The sequence below is a fragment of the Argiope bruennichi genome, chromosome 9, assembly GCF_947563725.1.
Source record: "Argiope bruennichi chromosome 9, qqArgBrue1.1, whole genome shotgun sequence".
Lineage (NCBI taxonomy): Eukaryota > Metazoa > Arthropoda > Arachnida > Araneae > Araneidae > Argiope > Argiope bruennichi.
The window spans coordinates 72128271-72148105 of NC_079159.1; the positions used below are offsets into that span (position 1 = coordinate 72128271).

At 26.5% G+C, this 19835-nt stretch overlaps 1 protein-coding gene across 1 annotated transcript; it reads left to right on the plus strand.

The window, feature by feature from the left end:
- The first annotated feature begins 10389 nt into the window (after positions 1–10389).
- LOC129984266 (myotrophin-like) lies at positions 10390–16542 on the plus strand. The gene is made up of 4 exons (XM_056094111.1): positions 10390–10567; positions 11842–11952; positions 14430–14513; positions 15684–16542. The coding sequence occupies exons 1-4, from the start codon at positions 10499–10501 to the stop codon at positions 15771–15773; spliced, it is 354 nt and encodes a 117-aa protein (XP_055950086.1). The 5' UTR covers positions 10390–10498; the 3' UTR covers positions 15774–16542.
- The last annotated feature ends 3293 nt before the right edge of the window (positions 16543–19835 follow it).

The window sequence follows — 19835 nt, forward strand, 5'->3', positions numbered from 1 at the left end:
TATAAGTTGATATTGTTTTTATTGAAATAGAAAACCTTTGTATGCATTTATTTTTCACTTCATATTTACTAGGTTATGTGGCTGTTTTAAATCATAATAATGCAGTAATCAATTTATCTTGCCTTTTGTATTTATATTTTTACCTAAAATAGTTAATGAGTAGAAAGTGAACTATATAATTTTTTTTATCAATTTTTATATTTGTTAAGCTGAAAACAAAATCAACAAAGCAATATATATTGCCTAAAGCAGAGTTAGGCAATTATGTATAAAAATTCTTCACTTTAAAATGTTATGCTTTGAAGTTACATGAAAATTATGAAAATAATAGTAATTCCTAAATGCCACAGACCATTCAAGTCCGTATGCACCCAAGATCAAATTGTCAATTATTAAAATTTGAGAACAATTTTTTTAAGGATATTCAAAGCTATAGCAATGTATCACATGATAAAAAGAACTGAGAATTCCTTTTCATTTAATTTTAAATTTATGTTTAAAAAAACTTTTTTATTTATCTAAAACTTTTTCATATTCTTAAGATTATGTGAAGCAAAAGAGAAAAAAAAATGAATAGATTCTTTGTGAAATTCTAATCATTTACAGTCAAAGTTTAGAGATCTGAACACCACAAATGTTTTTGCTATTTAATTTTTGTGTGCCTACTTTTACTGAAGAAGAAAAGAAAATCTTGAATGCAGATTAGAATGCTTTTTATCTTTTGTTAAAATAAAGCTGATATAAACTCTCTGAAAACTTGGTAAGGTGCTAATATTAAGATAATATATAAAAGCTCAGTACTGAAGATGCAAACATAATTAGAGAATACAAAAAAATAAAGGCTTTTTCTATATGAGTTAAAAAAAATGTTATGGATATTGTTTTTTCTTCCTCTTAATGTATTTTTTTTTAAACTTCTGTGATATTTTATTTATTTATTTTTGTTTTAATCTTTAGAATGAAAAAGTTTCACTGTTTGTATTTGCTAATTAAGAAGGAAAAGATAATTGAGTGTTATTTTCCTAAAATAGTATATGCATGTGAAACTAATGTTTAATGACTAAGTCAGGTTGTATATGTTTGGAGTATAAAAGATAATAAATTACTACTTAATTTAGAGCCAAATATTTTTGTGATTTCTCTTTCTTCTTTTCAACTGTTAGAACACTTTAATTTGTTTGTTAAATTTGATCTTGATATAAAAGAAATATTGTACCTCCCATGTATTGCCAATAATGTACTTTTATTAATTAAATTGTTTTTATGCTTGTGACTTCTGTGTGTACTGTACTAAAAGAAATTCTTCTGCTTTACATTTCAAATATATTAAGTTACTCCTACATAATGTAAAGAATTTTTTTAAATATATTTTATGAAAAAGGCTCACATATCTGTTTATTCTGTTATATCTATTAGTTGTATCCATTTTAATATTGATCCGATGGCTTGATGATAAGGCCTTGGTTTCAGGGCTAATATGTTCTAAGTTCTAGGTCTTATTCCATTGAAAACTATCTTGAATCTGGTGTACAATAAATCCACTGAGCATACCATCCAACATTGATTACCCAGTCATCAGTAGCACTTCTTACCTATAACACGTATAACGTAGTATCAACAAGTTATTGAAGAATAGATATTTCTAAAGAATCTTAATCAATTTAATTTTAAAGTGAATTAATTTTAAAACAAAAATTTTCAAACAGTATTCAAAATTATTTTATAGTCATTTATTATTTATTAAATATGTAAATGAAATAATTTTTTAAAAAAAATCATACAAAACAGTTTTGTTGATTAAATTAATTAACACTATTTATTAGACATTTAAAACTTTGTTTCGTTGATTAGCAATCACCTTTGCTTTTTTTAAGTCATCGTTCCTCAGTTAACATTATAAAAAATTCCTAGATTCATTTTTATTATGAGAATCAACTCGAGCTTTATTGTATTCATTCTTGAACAGGATTCCTTACCCCCCCCCCCCCCAATTACTGTGATCGAAGTTCGGGTAGAAGGTCTCTTCGGCGTTTTTTGTAGTTTTTCACTGTGTATCCTTAATTCCGTAATTTCACCTAATTTCTGTAATAACTATGCAAATTCCGTAGCTGTTGGAGGGTATGATTAGGCCAAATATCTTTCTGTTGTGGAGAGGATGGTGCATCCCAAAATAGTCCTTGTGTTACTTTAAGGACTCTTTTACATTGGTGGTTTTATATTGTTACTTTAAGGACACATGGTATAGTTAATAATTTAAATGCTTGTCCATTTATATTATTAACTATACCATGTTAAAATTTCTTTATTCAATTATCCACTAGCTGCAATATAATTTTTATTATTTTTTTAATTATTAAATTAATATTAAAGAAACCTCTTTCTTTTTCTGTAGCATATTATATTTGAAATGGGATTCCATAGATGGATGTACTTGAATTAATTTAGAATCATTTGTGCTTTCTAATTTTTTTATTTTTTTTATGTATATGAGGAAATTATTTCATTAAATTGCCTGAAAGCTAAGATAAGTTAGTTTTTCTTTGGGTTTTGACAATAATTGAATGTTTATTCAAATATTTGGATAAGTGTGCTTGTAATTGTTTTGTAAATAAAACTATATATCGAAAGTACTTTTCATTTATTAATGATATTGCTCAATTTCTACATATGGATGGAACTACAGTAAAACCTCTTTAAGTCGTCATTCAAGATACAAAACATTTTTGACAACTTTGGCTGAATAAGAATTATTTTGGGGGAAAAAAGTTGAAATATTTTATGAATTACTGTAGGATTTAGTGATATGAACAGGATATTTGGAAATCAATACAGGCATGAAAAACGAGTAAAAAAAATTTTTTTATAGTAACCACATTTTTTTTTATTACTTTGGTATATTAAAATAATCCGATGGTGTTGATTGATGAAAGTATTCTAATATTCCTAAGACTATAAATTCTTCATCTGTTATATCTTGAAAGTTAAGTGCTGTCGGACTTTCTCTAGGACTCCAATTGTTTTTGTCTTTTTCGTTGAGGTTTGATCCATATTTTCTACATAGTTATCCTCAAGTAAACTTTTTGTTTTTTCCAAATATTCTGATATTAAATCTTTTACTGTCGCTTGTGAGCAGATTACGTTGCAGCAAAGTCTCTAATGGTTCCGATTCGATGATATCTTCTCTAAAGATCCTTTCTGGTTCTGCATTTGCTATGAATCATCCTTATCTGAAACAATTCGGAGCCGTTTGGTATGAAAGAAAACTCCTGCGTGCATAGTTAATCGCATTTAAAACAAAATTTTTAACTTTTCTGACGCCAAAACTGAGATTCCAGTTTACGGATATGTTGTTCTCAAATTGCTGTAGTCATACATGCAATTGAATTTGATAGATGAGAAGACATTATTTGATCTATTTGGAAGATAGATCATTAAGATTCAGTCTGATTGATTTTCATGAAAAATTTCTGAGTTTAGATTAAATTTCTTGAAAAATATTGCTAATAAAATAAAGTCATTAATAGTTTATTACTGAAAATTTTCTCTTGATTCGAAAAGGCAAAATACTAAAAATAGCAAAACATAAATCTGTTTCTTTTTATTATTGTCTGAAATTTGCTACGTCCATTTATTTTTGGAATCCATTATATATCTTATAGGGAGTAAAATGTTATATCGCCATACAGAACAAAATGATATGTTGTTAAATGACATGGATATTTTCATTTGTCATATGATTATAGCATCATGCAATGAATTGTATTAATTTTACTAGCAAAGAAAAAAAGGCTGCATATTAAAAGCAAAAATGTCATTCACTTTTAGAAATTTAGATTGATTTCTGGACGTAAAATTTGTGTTGCAAATAAATTAAACTTCACCTATTTTATCATTGTCAGTTTTTTTTTTTTTTTTTTTTTTTTCTTCTCCTTCATAAACTGTTTATTGTTGTTTCTAGTGGGTTAACATTGTGACATCTAGAATGAAATGTTGATTTGAATGATTAGCTAGTTGTTCTAAGTTTGCATATCATTGAAAAAGATTGAGTTGCCACACAACATATATATATAAAATGATGCTTAATTGTAATGGATATGCAAGAGAGTGACGAGCTAATATGTAATTATGTAGTAAGTCACTGTATGTTAAATATTTTTGTCTGTTTCCCTTAGTTTATAATTACAGGTTGTCAACTGCGTTCTCTACTGTAAACTTCAAGTTTTACTTTAAAATGATGATATCTTTCTTCTAAGAAACTATGTTTATCAATCGAGAAACGAGTTTAATTTTTTTACCGAAATTTTAGTAACAGAATATTGATGCTTTTGCTTATTAAATTGTTATTTTGTAATCGATTTTTACTTTCTCTTGTATGTAGTATAGAGAAAGTATAGTAATCCTCAAAAAATTCGGTTTTGGCGAATTTTCACGTTTTAGATCTCCTGTATTCGGAAAATGTCCGTCTGTCTGTCTAAGACAAAGATAACTCAAAAACGTTTAGAGTTAGACGAAAATTTGGTATACAGTTCTTACACCAAATTTATAGATTTCTGTCAAATTTTGAGCAAAATCCGTTCCGAGGAAGTCTGGCTGTTCGAACATAAATTAACTCAATAGCTACAAAACTAAGAGAGCTAGATGGATAAAATTCGGTACACAAATTTATCACCTGTAGTGTAGATACCTATCAAATTTTGAGACGTCTGTTGTACTTTTAGAAATGTGCAAACATGATAACTCGAAAACTTAATGACTTAAATATATCAAATTTGGTATGAGAATTTGTAACTACAAGTGCTGTTTTTTGTGCGTGTCAGATTTTTGTTCCAGCCGGTATAGAAAACGTGTCTAATACAAAAGTTCGATTTTTGGAAACTATTGATGCATGCCAAAGATTAATTGCCCCAAAATTCACCAAGAATGACAATAGATTCAAGAGCAATGTTAAAGTCACCAAAGTTTACTATTTCTTAACTATCGTACGTCAATGAAATCTGCTCTTTCAGGCAAGTTTATTAGAAAGTATGCGAGAGACATTTTTGTGGAGACCACTTCCACTGTTTGTTTGTTTTTAAGAGTTGTTAATTTAGGCAACTCTTAAAAAGCCCAAAGATTCCAAAAGTTTAATGTATTTTAATATATTTACTTCAAAATTATTTAATTTAGATTTCTTAATGTTAGAAAGTAAAAATTACTAAAAAATCCGTATTCAATCAAGGATTTCATGAAATAAATTTTTAAAAAAACAGTTCACTGAAAAAAAAAATTCTTGTTAGAATGAATTACTAATTCCATATTCTATTTTTTGTTTTATGCTTACATGAACTCTCATTAAAAAGTCTGCTAAGTAATTCTCTATGTAGAAGCAATTCACATTGACTTTTCCTCTTATAAATTCAGTTAAGCTACTATTGATGTGGCCATGAAAATTTGTCTGTTTGAATAAAATAAAAAGGTTTGAGATGAACATTTTTTGTGAGCCACACAATAGTGGCCCCACGTATACAAAAAAGGGAAGGGAATTGAATGAAAATGAAAAATCAAACAAAACGTAAGGGGAAGTAAGCATGAACAGACACATCAATAAAAATAAAACATATATTAGGAACTGAAAATAAATGATATATCAAAACCATATATCCAAAATAAATTGCAATATCGCTTATAAGAAGTTTGGTAACTAAAAAAATAATTATTTTTTATACTTGTTAATTCTTCAAGACTTTTTATAATTTCAAATAAGCAATTTGGGAAATTCTTGGTTAAAAAAAAAACATTGTGATTGAAAATTAGTATCTGACTGAATGTTCGATTATTCGATGTAATTATGATTCCAGGCAGTTCGGTTAGTTTATGTTCTACTCTGTAGGCATATATAAACTCGAAAACTAAGAGAATTCATTTTAAGAATAGAACAATTCTGCCCATTTTTTAAAAATGATGATGACTTTATATATGCGTTGCTACATTGTGATGAAGCAAGCAATAAGAAATTCCAAGGTGAAAAGGTCAAAGTATCAAATAGATTGATGGCTCGTGAATTCATCAGCAAGACAACAAAGCTTGAAACCGAAATTTTGAATTTTTTAATTAAAATAGACTGCGAAAACTTGGAAAAGGAATAATGAATTTTGCGGTGCAATCTGCCAGATTTTTTTTAAAAGATATGTGACTACGTTCGGAGTGAATTTTTTGAAAAACGTTCGAAAAAAGTTATATTTTTGAATATTTGAAAGATTGTAAAAACATCTATAAAATCAAAATATCCCAGTTAAATAGCAAAAGTTTTTTTTTTAATTTTGAAAAAAAAGGGGGGCTTTTTTGGCTAAAAGGAAGTATAAAGCAAAAATCTTCTAATTAAGAATTTTATAAAATGATTAGCTTAAAATTTTGCAGATAGCTTAAACCTTTCTAGGGCCGTGGGAAGTATGCTTCCCATCAAATTTATCAATCTTTGTATGAAATTATGTAGGTTGGCATAAGTTCTGACAAATTTTTTTAGAAAGACATAAACTTAGATGCTTCAGTTCTTTATCTCACACGAAATGACTTGTCTTGATTTGTTACTTAATTATTAATTAACCAAATTAAATTTATCTAATAAGCAAAATGAATCCCTTTTCTTATTCTAATTTCAAGCCTAAAAATATTTTAACATAATATGACTAGAAAAAAATGGCCCTTTAAAGGGTAAAGAAATGTTCTATCTAGTTCCTGAACCAAAAAATAAGCTGTATTTTTATCCATTGTTTAAATAATTGGGTTCAACTGATAAATAACACGAAATTTTCATTTATTTTTCACATTGTAAACAACTATAAACTATTTCTAAATGAATTGATTACTTATTCTCTAGTTCAAGAAATGCAGAACATATTGAGAGATTATTATACTAAATTTAAAAAAAAAATAAACATTAGATTTTAATTTATGAGGTTTTTTTAAAAATAAAATTCTATCATAGACGTTAAGTAAATAGCACCAAAGGTGTAAAATATCATTATAACGTTTATAAATTCAAATATAAAAATCAGTGTAACTTTTCAAAAAAAATAGACTTAGAAACAAAATTCTAATGGGTTTTTTTTAAGAAACCTGTTTAAACATAACGAATATTAAATAAAAAAAATTGATAATTCCGGAAAAACATCGACTTTTCAACGTTGTCACCTACCTTAAATGAATGTATTGATTTGATTTTCTTATTTAAGATAGTGTTACAGCTTCACGCCGATAGATGGCGTATCTGTCGAGTACAAAGTTTCTGTTGATTCTTTTTTTGTATAAAAAACGTTGAGTGTGTAAGAACGATTCTGTGACCTAGACGTGGCATCCAATTGTGAGTGGTGTCCTAATCTGTAACAGTCTACCTGAAGAGGCACAAAAAATGTGTCCGAAAATAAAGTGGTGTTCACCAAACAGAAAGAAATGAGTTTTATTTGAAGAAAATTACAGATAGAATAGGTGGAAATATTTTTCCCGTGAGATGAAGCATTTATATCTTTGATTTAAACTAAAATTTCCCAAACAAGAAAAATTGCACAAAATTTTTCTTTAAGATCAAGTTAAAGGTACTTTAAGTTCTTATTTAATGTCTGCCTCATCACTCAAAATTTTAAAATTAGCAGCTGCTATGAAATTGCATTGATATTTGTATATATTTATTATGCATCATGTCAAGTTTGCCATGAAATTCAAACTTTGGAATTAACCCATTACATGGAAAATATTAAATCAACTTTATACATATTAGTAATACTGCCTTACATATGAGTTTACTCAAATTATCCGCCAAATTTGTAGAAATAAAAAAAAAAAAAAGTTGAATAGGCTGATTCCAAATTTTCCCTAAACAAAATTAAATTACCAAGTAAAAAAAACTGAATTCTCAAAGTCAATAGAGGATGGGTTTCAAAATATTGATTCCCAAGAGACAATAAGGATTTGCTCAACCCACAAAGCTAGCATTCAATTTTTATAACAATTTGAATTTTCAAAAATGCATAAATTGTTAAATCAAAAGATTTAAATATAATTTTCTACAACATTAAATTATTATTATTGCATATATCATCATTTCCAGTATAAAAATTATAGAGAGAGAGAGAGAAGAAAAGGGAAATATAGATAGAGAGATAGCGTTTCTATTAAAAATTTTTATTTACGTATGAGTTTATATTCTTATAAAATGCTATTACTTCATAGATATTTACTTTCTTTCAAACTATATTTACATCCTATACTAAACAACTGACCTAATGTGAAAACTAAAGCCTTTATCATGCTATAAATTCTTAAAATTTTGCTTACTAATACGGAAGATTAAGAAAAAATTTAAGTGAATGCTCATGACAATTATAGCTAATATTTATTAATACAAGTTTAGAAATATTTTCAACCCGATTAAAAATCAATGTATAAGCAATAAATAAATATAATCAGCAAGAGAGCCTTCCACAAGATTTGCTCGCATACTCTAATAAAGATGTCATCCCACTCATCTCATATGAAATCATAGACCTCAGCCAAGGTCTTGAACGTCATAAGTGCACAGATTTTTATTTTTAGAATTTTACACATGAGATATTTGTATTTCATTTGAAAGTAAAGAAAGCTAAATTTAATTTTAGACATTTTTTTTTCTCAAATAATCGCAACCAAGATTTCGCACAGAACTAAAATTTCAGTTATTAGATCACGTGGTAAATTTTATTTATTCATTTCGTTTAATTTTCATTAAATCTTTGCGTTCTCGAGCTATCATGTTTACTTGCATGCGAAAGTACACACTGACAGATGATCAATTCTTCTATAAATTTAGTTCAAAATTCGTTAAATATTTATTCTTTAGAAGCTGTAACAGTATTCCAAATTTCACTTACCTATGCCACTGTTTTTTCAAGTTATGCATTTATATGCATGCGAAAGTATAGATAGAAAAAATAGTTTATTTATGTTTGGTCTGGTTGGATTTGATTCAAGATTTTATACAGAATTATATTGTAGATGCTACAACTGTGTATTAAATTTTTCCAACTACCTCTTTTTGTTTTGTACTCAGGCAGCCTAACAGACAGACTTTTTGTGAATAGATTTCGTTCAAAATTCGATAAGATTCTCAAAATTTGGTGTAAGGTTAGCATACTGAATTTAAGAGGCTCGAAATGCTTTTGTTATTATATTCAGAGGCGGGCAATAAACATAATCCCTAGAAATGTGTTTTTCGGACTCAAAAAAGTCTGAAACGGAGGGAATCGTTAAAATTTGTTCGAATATTTTTGGAAGTTACAATTCTCCCTTTTTGTATATTTCATATATGAGAAAGCAAATATCAGCAAATGGACAATTAAAAGTGATTTCATTGTAATCACCCACCATTTTCTTCTTACTAAATATTAGCAAATAAACAGGAATAGGAAAATAAAGATACATAAGAATTCTGAATTATTCACTAACAATATAATACATAAAATATTTGATTGTATTCAGTTCCGTAATATTAATGTTCCGTTAGGAAGTAACAAAACAGCTGAATCGGGACGAATCTCGTAATCCTGAACCGCGGAGATGACGAAGACGAAACCTGTATAGGCACCCACTCTCGAAATTTTTACACCATGCCAATAGGAGGACATTTGACCCACTACATCAGATTTTTACCCATTCGATATATAGTACATACTATAAATGCGAAGAATTTGAGAGCCAAAAAGATAGGAAACCCACCATCTGTATAATAATTGCAGCTTCTGAAAACAATCCCAAAAAAAGTGTCTTCCCGAGTACGTTGAGGAAGGTGCACCATACTTACATACACTACGGTCTACGGATCTTTATTAAATTCGGTTTTCAAAACTGAAATCTTCTATTCCAAAGAGAAAATTTAACACTAAGCCTCTGAAGCTCAAGAATTCTTAAGAATACATTAGGTTATTGTTAAAGTCATGCATTACAGATAATTTTTTTAAATAAACTGGATTCTATCAATATTAATATTAAAAAAATGATAAAACACAAGCTTAATATTAATATTAACATGGCATTTAAAATAGATTATTAAATTATGGTTAAGAGGAGGAGTGTGACAGTATCATAAGTCTTTAAAGAAGAATTCTTTAGGAATGAAACATAAACTTGCATATAGATCATGTTCAGATCACCATGTGAGAAGATGATTACCACTTAAAGAAAATTCTGCTGTTCCTAAAAAGCAATAACCATTTTATTTGAAGATTTTCTTAAATATATTTTAATATTTTATAGAATGAAATACTTTATAATTAAAAAGTCAATTAAGGCAAAAAAAAAAAAAAAAAAAAAAAAAAAGTCACTACCGGAAAATTGATCTGATTCATAACGATATTTTTCAATACGCCAGATTGAGTCATTTGAGTTCACTCTAACCGCGTCAAAAATTGTTTTGTTTTTCTAACTCCCATTTTGGTTACATCTAGGGCTTCTGCTTTTTTAGGTGTAAAGTCATTTCAATATTGAAAAAATGAGTGACTTTTTATGGAGTTTAACAAATGGTGATTTAGAACAAGTCAAAGATTTTGTTGAAAACAAGGTAACATTTTTATTTATTTTCATTAAAGAGTTATTGAATTCTACTGTTGTCAGTCTGTACTTCAAAATTGTTGAATATCTTTGTATAGTATCGTTTTCGTACATTGTAATTGAAAATATTTGCTGAGTTTAAATAGTTTTGTAAATCGCGAAGTGGGAGAAAAAATCGGGTGTATCTATACGTTTCTGGCTCTAAACGCCGGTTTCAGCTTTCTTTTAACACCTTAAAGGGAAAGCGAAACCCGCCGACATTGTCTTATCAACATTGTAACGGTTTAAAAAAAAAGTTTTTTGTTTCATTTTTATTAAATTCTCTTATTGTTCTAACTACTTTATAAGATTTTTAAAAAATTATTTTTCAGTGAATATAACGCATTGCTTCTTTGATTAAAAATTATTTTAAAATTAAAATAAAGTTTTTTTTTTAATCATTAGACACCTGCTACTTTTTAAATTTAACGTAAGCTTTCTTTCTTATTTTTTCTTGTTTTTCATTAAAAAATTGAGAAATATGTTTTTAGAATATGAAAACATTACTTTTTTATAAGGTTAAATATTTTACCTCAACTGACTTAAAATTTCAGATATTGGCATTTTTTTTTTTATCAAACCGTCATAAAGATAAAGTATTATTGCATATAGTTTGATTTGATTTGTAGTTTTGAAATATGTTTAATGTAGTTGATAAGAAATACAACTCTTCCTCCTCTCTCCTTTTTTTGATTGTGAAAAAGCTTATTTGCAATACCAAGTAATTTATAAAATATATTTATTATATTTATATGTAACAAATGAATAAATGTTTAACGACTGTAATATTTATTCATTCATTACATCAACTTTCAGGCAATATATGGGAAGTTTGAGTAATTGACTTTATTCAAGCTTTCCATGAATATTATGCCTCTTTCGGTATTCTTTGTATTATTTTCTCCCTTCTCTGCATCATTAGAATCATCTTTTTTATTATTTGTTTTTTCTCTAGAATTTCTGCATGAGTAGGAAAACTGATACATTAGTTTTATTTATTTAGTTGTAGAAAATTTAAAGTTGTAAATTTTATGATACTTTAAGATAATTGAACTAAAGTATTATTTAGATAGAAGATGAATATCTATGAAATTATGAACATGATTGAAATGTTAGATAATTTTGTTAAGAATAACTGTTGCATTATCATTAAACAAAGTGTTTATTATTTTTATAGGAATATATATATATATATATATATATATATATATATATATATAAACTGATTCTTCTTTTTAAACATAGGGAATTGATGTTAATACAAGCATAGATGGCAGATTACCTATTCATTATGCTGCAGATTATGGACAAACAGAAGTTTTAAGTTATTTAATTGATAAAGGGGCTAATATTGAAGTAAGTTTCATCAAATGTTATCAAATAGTAATCAGTTCCTTTTAATATATTGATAGTTGCCTGTATTACATAAATTTCATTTTTTTTTTGTGTTCTTGTAAAGCATACACCTTGATCAACTGTGTTATCTTAAGCTAGAGCATATATAAATTATAAGTAAAATGAGGTGTGGTGTATTTTGTTATAACTTTTAAGGTACGTCCAAAAAAAATTCTATAAGAAGCAAGTTATATTAATTGTTGTTAGAGCACTATTTTTACTTGTTGTAAAAGGCATCTGGGTGCAATATTTGAATGCCTAGTATTTCTATTGCTTATTAAAATTTGATATACATTTTTTTTTTATCAAAGGTTGTCTCTTAGTTACACACATACTTAATTTATATGGCATGAGAATATTGTAAAGTGACATTGTATTCTCCAGTTGATTAGAAGGGAAGGGGAGGGGGGACAACATAGTAGAAATTAAGTTGATTAAAAATTTTCATTTAGTAAAAAATAATTAACTAACAGTATTTTAGTTGAAATTTTATGATAATTAGACAAGATATTTAACTAAAACTTTTTTAAATTCTTTCAACAGGATTATGTTATTGTAAAAATATGTTGTAACAATAATAAATTCTTTGCAAAATATGAGTTTTATTAAATATATAATAAATTATTTGATTAAAAAGACAACACAAAAAAAATCTCAAAATTAAATTTTTAAAAATTTAATATTTTATTGCATGAATGTTATCAAAACTGTCTGTAAAGTTATTGATAACCTGCCAAAATCCATATGGTTTTAACAATTCCAATATTAAGCATGTCTGATAAGAGATAACTACAGCTGTTATAAAAGCAATGATTAATTTTCTTGCCAACATATTTTTAAATTTGAAACATTTTGTATTGCATAAATCCCTTGCTTTCCTGAAAAAATGATTTTGTACACACATTTAAAAAAAATGGGAAAGTTTTTGGAATTATAATCTATTGTTAGCATAGAAATTTTATGTACAAATGTTAAAATTTAACCAAATTTAAAATTATCATCAGTGTCTATTTAAAATGAAAATTTTCTATCTAAGTGTGAATTTGTTTTCATATTTTTATTTCGTTTTTCAATAATAAAAGCTTGATGGTATTTTTTTAGGATGTGTTAAATTATATTTCAAACATTTCATATCAATTTTTCTTACTTTAAATTGGTTGTTTTTCCTAGATGTGGGGGGGGGACCCTTCAAAATAAATAAATTTTATTTCCAAGATCTAATTGGCCGTTTCATGGATCTATGAAGATTTATGAAATGAGCCTTTAACTTATTTGAGCTTTTCCCCTCATACCTACTTGTTTTTAACATGCATTGGATAGTTTATTGTAGTTTTATGATTTAATATTTGTGTATTGAATTTATCTATTAAACTCTTAAGTATATTGTAATATATGAGCAAGTGTACTCGGTCAACAATCCGAATATTTCTTAGTGCAAATCATTAATTTACTACTATTGTTCACATTACAAACACTAATTTATAAATATTAAAATATTCTAATTCAGTCGATATAAATTTTAGAATCGTTTCGGATCCATGTGTCATTTTTCACTCTCAGGGATAATTCTTTGGTGTCTATCCAAATTAAAATAGGAAGTCAAATTTTTTTTGGTGACAATGTTTTTTGTTACAATATGTACCCACTTTTGAAGCATTCAGTTATAATCTGAAGTTTTTAAATAATTATTCTGTTATGGGTCTTCTATTAACAAAATTTTAAAAATGCTCTCAATATATGAATATTTTTTGCAAGTAAATTGCATTTAGACATTGTTATTCTTAGTTAGCATTGTTTTTATTGTCCATGGAAATACTTGCAAGATCATTCAACTTCTGTTGCTTGCATTTGCCTTCGTTTGCACTCATAATATAATATATATCTGAAGTACTCAGTACACACATAAGATATATTTGACTCCCTCTGCAATTGCTTTAAATCATTCTCCTAAATCATTCATGAAGTACAGAATATAACTAAATAGTTTGTAAATTGTCCTTTTTTTTCTTCTTTTTTTTTTAACAAAAGAGAAATAATGAAATCTAAAAGGCCAGATTTGTGTTTGCTAGTTAAAGTATATAAGTAATTTTTTTTTTTTTTTTTTTTTTTTTTTTTTTGTTTGTTCCTTTAAAAGTAAATATGTACGAATTTGCTAACAAAATTCTTGTCTTGTTAAAAATAAATATGTAAACATAATTAAATAGCTTAATATAACTTTCTTTTGGATGAAGACATTGTTATTCTTAGTTAGCATTGTTTTTATTGTCCATGGAAATACTTGCAAGATCATTCAACTTCTGTTGCTTGCATTGCCTTGCATTAAGTATGAGAGATTTTTAAATGTTTAGTGGTATGCCATACCCAGTAGTGATCTTTAAAGAATAATAATAGAATTATTTTATTAAAAATTAAGCATATTATTTTGTTTTTATTTTTAGGCAAAAGATAAACATGGAATAAGTCCATTACTTGCTGCAATCTGGGAGGGCCACACTAGTTGTGTCAAATTAATGTTGGATAAAGTAAGTAAACTTTTTTAAATTTTTAAGGTTTTTATTTAGGTTTGAAATTTAAAATAATCTTGTGTTTTAAATTTTTAAGGTTTTTATTTAGGTTTGAAATTTAAAATAATCTTGTGTTTTAAATTTATTATGATTTTTATTGATGTTTAAATAATCAAAATAATAAATAAATTATAGTACACTGTTTCTGTATAGATGAAATTTAGTAGCAAAAAGTGTTATACTGATTTCTTGTTAAAAAGTTCTTTTTTTTTTTTTTTTTTTTTTTTTTTTTAATTGTCCTAATTTTTTTCTTACATGTAATTTATCATATATATGGTGTTTGAATTTATCATCATTGAAAGATTTTTTTTTTTTCCAAACTCAATTACACAAGATAATTTTCTATGTAAAATAATAATTGATCAAGCAAAAAATTGATTTTAATTTCACTTTTTAAGATAATGATTTAATTACATCTATGAATAAATTTTTGTGTATTCTTGTGTCCTTATTACCAGCATGCTTTTAAAGAATTTAAATTGACCAATAATTATAACTTTTTTTTTGTCTAATTCTGCACTTATTATTTTTAAATTATTTATTATACTGCATCCTATTATTTTAAAACTGTATGAAAATTTTGATTGTGTGTAAATTAAATATATTTATAATAGAAAATGTAAAAATTGTTATTTCTGCTCATGTTTCATTTTATATATGCAAAAATAAATTAAATTAAACAGCTTTAATTTTTATGAAGATGGCGAGATATAAATGTTAAGAAAAGAACTATTCTTAAATGTATCATAACATCTGTAAATAACTACATTAAAATAGTAAAGTATACTCACTAATCTCGGATGTTGCATATTCTTTGAGATTGTATGTGGTTCAGATCAAAAAGAAAAAAAAAAAAATGTATCAGTGACCTTTTTAAAGTATTTCAACCAGGGTGCAAGGTTTAAAAAAAAAAAAAAAAAAAACTATATACTATTATTACATTCAGAACTACTTGTTCCTCACTAGTTTTATCTCTTCCTAGATTGCTTGGTTAAATTGGGAATGAAAATACATTTTAAAAACTTTCTAATATATAAAATGTTGCTAGATTTTCTACTGTATTTTTCTTAGCCCTTTTTTTTTAAGTTTAAAATAAGTTTTAAATTCAAAATCTTTTCAATTTTTTAGGGAGCTTCAAAATCTGGTCAAACCCCTGATGGAGTAGACTATATAACAGCTGCTGAGAAACCAGAAATTAAAGAGCTCCTTAATTGTTGACCTTGCATTACTTGGTTTTTGAAAAATAATGATCTTTTCCATAAAGTGGGATATTTTTTAAAAATTGTAACAGTTCAGCTCAATATTAAAATTTTATTAACTCTCTGTACTATTTATGTATAATTAGTTTTTCCCTTAGCTTCTGTGCCAAATGAGTAATTCTTTAAGCTTTATATAAATTTGGTTCAATTGGGTATGAAAATTTTCCCACTAGTATCCTGCCTTCAAACTACATATAATAAATTTTTTTGTAATAAAACGCAAGAAGGATGTGGTATATTTGTATTGTGTATGATCATTTAAAGTATTGAAGATCTGAAAATAAAATGTTTCAAATGCTCATTAATAAAATTTAAGATTTTTTTAGTATTTAATTTTATAAAAAAATGATTTTTTATAAACCAAAATATTTAATTTGAAATGCTTCAATAATTAATATGTGAATATAAATGTTCTGTATTTTTTAAATATTATCTGTGGATGTATAAAGTTATTGCTTGTATGATTTATGCACTGTGCCTTTTTCACATTGAAGAAGTGTTTAAACTATTTCTTTGTTTCAATCTAAATATTTTCTAAATGAATTTTATAATTTATTTCATTAAAAAGATTATGATAATTTGTTTTTGTAAATTTTTTACTGATTTATTTTTAAAAAATACTATGTTTTATGGATTCCTGTTTTGCAAAGTATTTTACATGATGTGGATAATTTGTCAAGTACTATAAACAATGTTCTGTTTTTTTTATATCTCCTTATGTAATTTATCAACACTTCAATATATCATACTGTGTATGCACCAATATTAGAAATACTTCTATTTATATTCTAAAAACAATAAAGTAATAAATGTGAAATTATGTTTGTTTCTTTAATTCTTACAATATGACATAATTTCAGTCTCTTAATTGTATGATTAACATACCTTTAAATTATAAAACTTTTCTTTTTCAGTTGTTCCTTTATTGAAATTAAATAATGCATATTGTATCAAGGTACATAATGTCATGAAAAGTGCTTAAATTTGGAAACCATTTTTAAGCACCTTAAAAGTGCTTAATTTTCAGAAAAGGTCCTTAAAAAGTACTCAATTTTCCCTGAAGGTGAAGAAAGCTTTTCATTTTGTTTTGTTTCTCCACAGGTTAAATATGATAATTTAAAATCAAGGTCGTAAAGGTTTTAATGTATCAAAAAAGAAAACCAATAAAAGGGAAACATTCGCAGAAGTATTTCAGGTTTCCAGAACATATTAAAATGATGCTTAATGATTCTTTCACCCCCTTGCCAACTTTTTTTTTTATTTCCTTTTTTCTTCAACAAGGTGTATTGCCATTTATTAAGATACTAGAATAGTTACTGGGAAGGGGCAGTGCGAAATACATACTGTGCCATACTTTATTGTACATCAAAAAACATTTTAATGTTTTAGATGTAGAGGAATTTATTTAAGTTATGCTTGGTAAGTATATATGTGTTGTTAAAGAATATGTGATATGATCCGATCAACGGAATATATGAAAAAGCAGGATAAATTCAATGCGCGAAAACAATATTTCGAACATGGAAAAATCTGCTTTTTAAAAACACTAATGTATTCAACAGCATTCTCATTAATATGTCATTTTTGAGCTCTCGCTTGAGGACGACCTACTACAGGTATTCAACTGTCCTATATTGAATTGTAATTAATAGATTGATTAATTGAATTGTATTAATTGGTATATTGAATTGTAATTAATTACTTTAGTCAATTGCATAAAATCTAGTATGATGAAATTTTAACTTTAACCCTTTTGTATGTCCCCATCCATTTGAACATTTTTATTTGTTTTACTAACCTTGCCAAATTTGTTTTGGTTTAAATTAAAAAAAAGAACCACTGGATCTGGTACTTAAATATTTTTAAAGAAATAAAAAAAAAAAAAAAAGGTTTTTACAATTTCTTTGGGTTTTGGTTTTAGCATTTTATGATTTTTTTTCTTTTCTTTTTATAACTCTTATAGAAATTATTCCCCATTCAAATCTTTCTCTCTACATATAAGTCTTATCCTGAGCAAAGCTTAGCATAAAGGCATTGAAGTTTGGAGCATGAGATTCGGGCAGTTTTTTTGTGGGGAAGGGGAATTAAAACTACACTAAGAACAAACTTCTCAAGCATTTATTTCGAAGTTTAATTTAAAAAAATAGAATTTTAATGTGTTTTCATCATAACATTAAAGCATATTACTGCATAAAATTATTTTAACACCATTTTAAAGTTTAAAAAAAGAATAGCCTTTGAGTAATACAAATTTTGTTTGGTTGAATGTAATTTTTTAAAAATAATTTCTGAAAAATTAGTTTTTGACATTGTTTGTAACAAAAATTTTTATTATAATGAAATTCAAAATTATATTGTTTTTCTGAATCCTTGAATCACATTATTCAGCAGCTGTTAAAATTGTAAATAAAAGAAAAAAAAATGCTTTCTTTGCTTTTATTTAAACTTAAAAATTTTAAAGCATGTTCATTGAATAAAATTATTCCTTTGATAAGTTTTGTTAAATTTTGAAGCAGTGTGATATATTGTCTTGCACTGGCTTCTAGAAAGATTTAAAAAAAATACTTCACCTATTACTTTCTCGTGTACAAAATTTAGAGAAAATATTGCAATCGTTAAAAAATTCGAACTCGAGATTTTAATGAATCTCCACGTTTCATACCTGCTTGAATTCGAAAACACATTTTCATTAAATACCTGTTTATGACAAAGCTAACACAAAAACACTTTGAGCTAGATTGATGAAATTTGGTGTACGGTCTTCATACCAAATTTGTAGAATTCGATCACATTTTCAGCAACATCAGTTGCCTGTTCGAATATAAGTTAGCATGATAACTACAAAACGAAGATGGCTAAATAGTTAGAATTTTGTACACAGATTTAATATCTATTGTATAAAAATTTACCGAATTTCGAGCCAAATCCAACAAGGCCTGTCGGTCTGTAATGTAACGGTTTGTGATGGATTCGTACTTCCCATAGGGATAAACGTTGCGATTGAGACGCTAGTTGTAAATATGTAAACACGGTAACTCAACAATGTAATGGCTTAAATATATCAAATTTGGTATTTAATTTTGTGAATATATATTTTGGGATCGATACTTGTTGTTGAGATAGAAACATTTTTAGTTTAGTGAATGTTCACTTCATTTTGTCAAAGAACACTATTATAATGAAAGGTACATTTAAAGTTTTATAAAATATTATTCTCATGAATATTTTTTAAAAATGGGATCAACTGTTACTAATTATTCTGTGTAAAAAAATAAGATGAATGTTGCAGATCACTTATTCACATCTTATTTTATATCTAATTTTAGATAGACCGCAATAATGCCGTTGTGTGGACTTTTATATTTTACTTCCCTCAATTTCTATTAATTTTCTTTATCAAAATATAAAAGATTTTATATCACTTACTAATAATATAAATGTTTGAAACATAACACTTTTGTATGTAGCTTTCAAATTAAAAATTTTAACTCTAAAGAAGCTTCTCTTGTTTTATGGCAGTAAATTCATAAACAATTTTAGTAATGCTACTATTTATTGAGTTGATAATTGATAAACAGCCACTGTAAAGTAATTTGGTCCTTCATTGAAAAGTGTGCGTCAAATAGTCTGACATATTAGAAAAATTTTAAATTTGGAATTCTTGCTCATGATTAGTCGTTTTAATTCATTCTTGCATCTGTCTTTATCCGATTACTTTTATTCTAAGTAACCAACCCTTAACTCAGCGATTCCTTTGCAGAAATCTTATTTAGAAATACGGCACTCGAAGTTGAACAGAATAGGCACACCATTGGAGGTAACATAATTCCTCTAGCTAAAACAATATTTTTTCTCCGGAAAGTTCCGGTTTTCAGAATAGATCCAATGGCCCGTTATAGATTCGATAATTCATTTTCAGGATGTCTATCGGACTCGTTCCAGAATGATTGACGAATCAGAGGAGTTTCGGATTTGATTGAATATCTGTGAATAACGGGAAAGGCATATACGTCTGTGTGAT